A 7,429-nucleotide genomic window follows, 5' to 3' on the forward strand; every position below is an offset into this window, starting at 1 on the left:
TTCAATATATTGCTTATGCAGATTTGTCAGTAGTTACCCAGCCAGTGGCCCACTTGCAAATGGCAAAATACTGTTTTCCCTATGCCCGGTAATTCATGTTCCCCAGTAATAATAGGAAAGGCCAGTTTGTTTGAGACAGTACCCAATGGCCATGGAAGATAAAAGGATTAAACCTCACATTTAAGAGATATCTACTAATGGACCTACAAAATATTCTGACTAGTGTTTTTAATTGGTCAATGTATGTTTAATAGTTTCTTTGCCTTTGTCTTCAGATTCAAAGCTGTAATAAAAATGCCTGCTGTCTATTGAGGGCTTTTAGATAGAACCTCTGAAGAATATATCTGACTGCTGGTCAACAGCTACAACCCGTTTCAGCTTGAAGAAGCCAGAGCGGTCATTGCCCATAGTTCCCTCATGGCAGTTCATGTTACTTCTTCAGAGGGGGAAGTGTTGTAGGCAGCCAAGTTAGATAGAAATATTATAGGCAGTTAGACAGGGTCAGGCTCTCAAGGAGAAAAGATGACTTTGCAACTTGGAAGAGACAGACACTCCTATATGGGCCACACCTCAAGACCAAGACAAAAAGAGGAAGCACAGATACATACTTCCCTAGGGATGGGCATTAAGGATTGATATCCTAAATAGTATCAATCAACTTGAAAGAGCCCAAATGAGTCACTAGCCCAACCCCCAACAGGAAGAGACCCTGTTCTTTATTTGTGCCCGCTTGCTACGTGACTCGCTTTTCCATTTGATACTGGATTTAATCAATTTTACCTGAGCAATGGTGCTTGTAATCTCATTGGTTGACCATAGTTTTGTCCCACCTCATGCCCAACTAAGCAAGTTCCTATGTCTTCTCCACCACCTTAGACCTGCCTCACCACATGGTTTTCCTCTATAAAAGTCCCTGCAAGAGACAACTTCCTGGGGAAGAACTACCTGCTTGGGCCCACCCCTCCTGTTCCTCTCTTGGGACAGGAGCTTTCTTTCTCTCAATAACTATACTCTGCTAAAAAAAAAAAAAAGATGCAGAAGCCTCTATGAACACACTCAACTACCTGATCTTTGATAAAGGGGCTAAACATGCACCCTGGAAAAAAAGATAGCCTCTTTAACAAATGGTGCTGGAAAAAGTAGCTCTCTACATGCCAAAAACTAAAACTTGACCCAGCTCTATCACCATGCACTAAGCTAAAGTCAAAATGGATTAAAGATCTAAACATTAAAAAAGAAACACTAAATCTCCTGGAAGAGAAAGCAGGAGGAGCTCTTGAAGACATAGGAATAGGCAAAGAGTTCATGAACAAAAATAAAATTGCATAGGTAATAGTTGAAAGAATGAAGAACTGGGACCTCCTTTACTGAGAAGTTTTTGCACATCAAAAGAAATTACCAACAAAGTGAAAAGATGACCCCCAAATTTTGAAATACCTTAACTAATAAGCACTCAGACAAAGGTCTGCTCTGTAGAATTTGTAAAGAACTAAAAAATCATTAGGCCCCAAAATTTAAAGACCTAGTCCAGAAATGGGCATTCCAGATGAACACACACTTCTCAGAGGATGAAATTAAAGAAGTGAATAAATATATGAAAAAATGCTCCACCTCACTAGCCATCCATGAAATGCAAATTAGAACAATACTGAGGTAATATTTCACCCCAGAAAGAATGGCTATCATAAAGAAATCAACCAACAACAAATGTTGGGAAAAGAAACCAAAAAAACCAAAAACCAAATTTTAGAGAGGCTGTGGTGAAAAAGGAATCCTTTTCTACTGCTGGTGGGAATGTAGACTGGTGAAACCATTATGAAAAGCAGTGTGGAGACTCCTTAAAAAACTGGAAATCCCATTCAAGCCAGCTATCCCCCTCCTGGGAATTTTCCCAGAGGAACTGAAAATGTCATATCATAGTGATATATGTGTACCTATGTTTATAGCAGCACAATTTGTGATAGCCAAATCTTGGAAACAACCAAGATGCCTGTCACCTGAGGAATGGATGAAAAAGATGTGGTATTTTTACGTAATGGAGAGTTACTCAATTATAAAGAATGAAAAACTTGAACCATTTATATTTAAGTGGATGTCACTTGAAGATATACTCATAAGTGAAATAAATCAGATCCACATGTGTAAATATCATATAGTCTCCTTAGTGTAAGAACTCAAAAGAAGAAATACAAATAGAAAGGTACAAGACAATTAAAAGGAAAACAAAAACTTGAGGATTAGACAGTGAGGAGAGGGCAAGGAGAAAAGCTGGGAAACATGACACGGGCAAAGCCATACATTTATATGCACAAGATGGGTAAGGCAATGATCCTGAGAAACATTAGCAGGCTTTTGCAACTAGCAGTAAATTGGTAGGATTCTCACCCTGCTACAATGCTCTATATGGTTAGATTTCTAAATTTCTGTGTAAAAATATGTAATTATTTATTCATATTTTTTAGTATTTTTTAATTTCTAAAATTTTTTCCTTCATATTCTGTAGGGACTTAAAGTGTAACATATTAATACTTGATGGAAAATACCTGTTCCATGTTATATGTAAGATGTTTGATATTCAGACAGAAAGTGAGGTTAAACCCAACTGCATATGTAGTAGGGTAATAATAAGCTTCTCTTCTGGAGTGTTAACTACCTAAGTTTTCAGACCAAAAATTAGAGAAAAAGAAAGGCTGCAAGGACAGCCACCATGTTGGCCCTAGCTTTTCAAGGTCAGTGAAGACTCAGGACATAGGAAAACCTATCCTGCAACATCCTGTAACTCAGTTGTGTCCCAAATTTTCTGATCAAGGAGATTATGAGGCCACAGTGGAACGTGGGCAATGATGTAGAGTGTGCCTAAGGAAAGTCGCATGGAGAGGAAACATTCTGTCAGGCTTTCACAGAGAGCAAATTAGTCAAGCAATGCCTGTGACTCATATACATGGATGACACTGACAAAGGATCTACAAAGTGTGGTACAAGGTTTCAGCATAAATCCTGAGGAGACTTGACTGACCTTATCAGATACAAAAGTTACATTTCTTGTTATATAGGTCTTGCTTTATCTTGGTCTTAGACTTTCAGCAGAAAGGTATAAAAATGAGGTAGAAAGGGTGAAGCTATGTTGGTATCCTGGGGTGTAACTTGAAGATATACTCATACAACTTCTGACATTGCCAGTTCTGCGAATGGCCCACTACTATTATGTACTACTGGACTATATTGGAATATTTTGCTCAATTCATGCACCTACAATATTTAAATGACAGTGTAATACCCTTCTCTGACAAAACTAAACAAAAAAAAGGTGATACAAATGAATGACCATTTTTTATCTGTATATTCAAAATAGGATAGATATACAGCTACATTCTCTTAATTCAATGAATAAGAAGATTTGTTCTAATAGTGTTTGTGGACAGGATGTCATGTCTGCATCTTGTACAATGAAAAACCACTGAGACAACAATGTGCATTGTATTTAGTATTGGAAGTATCCTACTGATTGTTTTTTAAACTGTCTCAGTGCTATTTGTTTCTCTATAAAACTCTTAGAAAAAAGAACAGAAAAATGGGCAGAGACATTGCTTGAAAAAATAATATCTGAATGTTCTCTAAATTTGGTCTAAAACATAAATATAAAGACAAAACAATTCACCACAAGGTAATGTGCATGAATTTAAAAAAATTCACAGTGAGACATTATAATCAAAGTATTGAAAGACAGAGGATCTTGAAAGTTGGAAGAAAGCATGTTTGCATTACATCCAAGGAGTTCTCAATAAGTTTATCAGCAGATATTATATCATATATCACAAATGTTGGAGGTCAGAATGAAGATGCCTGATATTAAAAATACTATCACTAGAACAAACAAGCAAGAAACATGAACATCCCTGTCAACCAAGAATCCTATACCCAGCACAGCAGTCTTCCAAAAGTTAGGGAGGAAATTAAGATATTTCTTGCTCAGTACTTAGCACATTTTTTACCACTAGATGTAGCCACAAGAAATTTTCAAGGAAGTTCTAAAACGTAAAATGAAAGAAAACTAGACAGTACTTGAAATCTCATGACAAAATGAAGACTTGGTAAGAGTAAATATTGTGACAACACTTTGTAATTCCATATTTAAGTTTTCTATATGATTTAAGTACTAATAAGTTAAAAAATTAGTATAGGGACTACAATTACTATAGCTATAGTTTGTAATCCTGTTGTTTTAAAAATAATTTAAAAGATTAATGTTTTTAAATTAATAACTATGTATTTGGACATACAGTGCACAAAATATAATTTTGTGACATTAATAACTAAAAGTACTTACTATAGAGCTGTAAATAGACAGAATATTTGTATTCTATTGAAGCTAAGCTGATAAAAATACAAAATAGAATGTTATGACTTTGACATTTTATATTGAAATTGGACATGGTGATGCATACCTGTGATCCTGGCATCCACCAGGCAGAGGCAGGAGAATTACTTTAAGTTTAAGGCCAGTTTAGGTCACATAGTAAATTCAAGGACATTGTGAACTGTATACTCAGACCCTGGATCAAAATAAAAATGAAAAAAGGCTAGTAATGTAACTCAGTGGCAGAGCCCCTCCAGGTCCAATCCTCAGTACCAAAATAAATAAATAAATAAATTAAAAGTAATAATATCCCTTATTAACTGAATCTGCAACAAATTTATTTTCCTGTGTTGCCATTTTGTGAAGTAGAAGAGGTTAGGACTTTAATATATGAATGGATGTGTCCCAGTGAAGCCCATAACACCACACTGCAAGTTCCCTCTTCATTTTGAACTCTTGAAGGCCTCCCATTCTTAATTTTTTTTAAGCTCTTATCACTCATCTCTTTTAAAAAGTTTATGAATCTCCAGTCAAACCAACAGGGTATGTCAAGTACACCTCTCCTGAAGTGTGATCGCTACACTCCCAAGCAGACCACAGGATGCACACCACCTGGAATGTCCTCAGAAGGCTCTGTCATCGACAGGTAACAGGGTAAAACCCCAGAGTCCTTTCTTTCCAACAAACAGGTATAAACAGGGACAGAAGGGACTATTCAAACTTCGTCTTCTTTCCTTGTGGCTTGTGGTCTCCACCTCCTCCCCGGTCTCCTCGGAAGCCACCTTGCCCTCCAAAGCCTCTCCGGCCTCTGCCTCCGAATCCACCTCGGCCACCTCTGCCGCCACTCCGGCCCCCGAAGCCGCCTCAGCCATCTCCACGGCCCCCAAAGCCACCTTTGCCCTTAGGTTTGACCCAGTCCAAGGTGACTTTGTTTCCATCAATTTCACCATCTTCCATGGCCTCTTTGGCAGCCTTGGCATCTTCCTCAGTATTGAAGTCCACAAAACCAAACCCCTTGGAGGAGCCAGTTTCCTGGTTGGTGACAATCCTTGCTCCAATGGAGCCATCAAATGATTCCGTCAAGATCTCTTCAGTTGTTTCCTCAGACAAACCCTTGACGAACAAGGTTTTAGATGGCTGGCTTCTTGCATTAGGTGACCCCCTAGGTCCTTGCAGCTCCAGTCTGATCGTTCTGCCCTCAATTTCCCTTTTATTGCAAGAGTTCAAAGCTTCTTTCGCGTCTTCAAATGAAGCAAATTCTATGAAGGCGTACCCTTTAGATTTGCCATTTTGGTTCTGGGGCACTTTGATCAAAGTTGCCTTCTCAAATACTTCCTGAAGAGTTTCTTCTGTTGCACTGTACGAAAGGTTGCTTAAATACAGAGTTTTGGATTCGCCGCTCCAGGTGCTGTTCTTGCCACCTCTGTAGTCTTGATTTTGACCTTTCTCCCCAGTGTAGTAGAGGGAAACAGATCTCCCATCTATCTCTGTTCCTTGCTTTTCTTCAAAAGTTTTCTCTGCATCAGCTTCTGTCTTAAATTCAATATAAGCAATCCCTTTGCTCTTCCCATCCTTGCTGACTAGTCTGACCTCTACGGCATCTTCAAACACTTCTTTTAATTCATCCTGAGTGACTTTGTAAGGGAGATTTTTGGCCAAAAGTGTTCTTGCATCTCGATCTTTCTTGCTGTCTTTTCCTTTGGGCTTCTCTAATTTAATTTCACTGCCAAAGACTTTTAAACCGGTGAGTTCCAAGGCCTTTTCCAGGTCTTCAGCAGATTCAAAGTCTACATAGCCAAACTTCCTATTTGTACCAATTCTGACATCCACAGTAGTGAGATCATTTTTAGCAAAAGCTTCACTAATACCAGTTTTTAGTTCAGGAGTAGATTTGTTAGAATTCAGATTTCCAACGAAGAGATTGAACGCTGTAGTGGGTTCTGTGCCTTCCGTTCTTGGTTTCTTGGCTTCAGGAACTGCCTTCTGTTTTGCCATTTCCTTCTTTCATTTGCCAGGTGCTTCTTTGACGGGCTCTTCCTCCTCCTCCTCGTCATCCTCATCTTCGTCGTCCTCCTCCTCTCCTCATCTTCATCCTCATCGTCTTCATCCTCATCCTCGTCCTCCTCCTCCTCAGCCACACTCTTGGCTTTGACAGGGGCAGCTTTTGCAGGTGCTTTTTTCCCTTTGGCCGGTGTTGTTTCCATGGCTTCTTCCTCAGAGTCCTCCTCCTCCTCCTCCTCATCCTCCTCATCTTCATCCTCTGAAGAGGGGGCTGGAGCCACTGCTTTCATTACTTTTGGCTCAAATTCTTCATCTTCATCCTCATCCTCCTCATCCTCGTCTTCCTCCTCACTGTCGTCTTCCTCATCCTCATCACTGTCTTCCTTCTTGGCATTTTTGCCATTCTTTGCCCCCTTGGCTGTGGCAGCAGTGCCCTTTTTACCTGGGGCAGCGACAACAGCTTTACCTGGTATGGCTCCCTTCTTGCCAGACACTGCAACTGCCTTGGAGGGAGTCACTGTCTTCTTGGCCACCACTTTCTTCCCTGGGGTGACAACTGCCTTCTTGGCAGGTGTGGCAATTGCCACCTTTTTGGTTGGAGAAGCCATTACTTTTTTTGCTGGAGTCATAACAGCTTTCTTATTTTTTTTTCTGAGGGATGACAACCTCTTCTCCACTGCTGTCGTCTTCTTCATCATCTGACATTTCCTCATCATCACTTTCTTCTACCTCCTTTGGGGGAGGTGCCATTTTCTTCGGGTCACCTTGATTTTTACCAGCCTTTGAGAGCTTTACCATGATGGCAGTTTACAGTGGTGGAGTGTGTGGTGAGCAAGTGGTGCAGATAAGCCTAGAAGAAACCTAAGCGCTGTAGATGGCGGCCGCGGGTTCTGAAGACTCGGAAGTGTGTACGCCTGGCAGCCAGCTACAGCTAGAGACTCCCCATTCTTAATTTATCATTTAATTTTTTTTAGTTTTTAAAAAGACTACCAAAGGTATTAAAACAGAAAATTACAAGTGATACAGAATTTCACTTAAAAATATGAATTTCGCAGTATTTGTTGTATAGTG

General features: G+C 39.6%; 1 protein-coding gene across 1 annotated transcript; it reads right to left on the reverse strand.

The window, feature by feature from the left end:
* Nucleotides 1-4,891: 4,891 nt before the first annotated feature.
* Nucleotides 4,892-7,156, reverse strand: LOC101565071 (nucleolin-like). The gene is given in 3 exon segments (XM_012517895.2): nt 4,892-6,436; nt 6,439-7,008; nt 7,010-7,156. Coding segments are annotated over 3 exon segments (2,085 nt in total). The 3' UTR covers nt 4,892-5,068.
* Nucleotides 7,157-7,429: the final 273 nt, after the last annotated feature.

Source organism: Octodon degus, unplaced genomic scaffold (assembly GCF_000260255.1).
Source record: "Octodon degus isolate 3935 unplaced genomic scaffold, OctDeg1.0 scaffold00227, whole genome shotgun sequence".
NCBI classification, from domain to species: Eukaryota; Metazoa; Chordata; class Mammalia; order Rodentia; family Octodontidae; genus Octodon; species Octodon degus.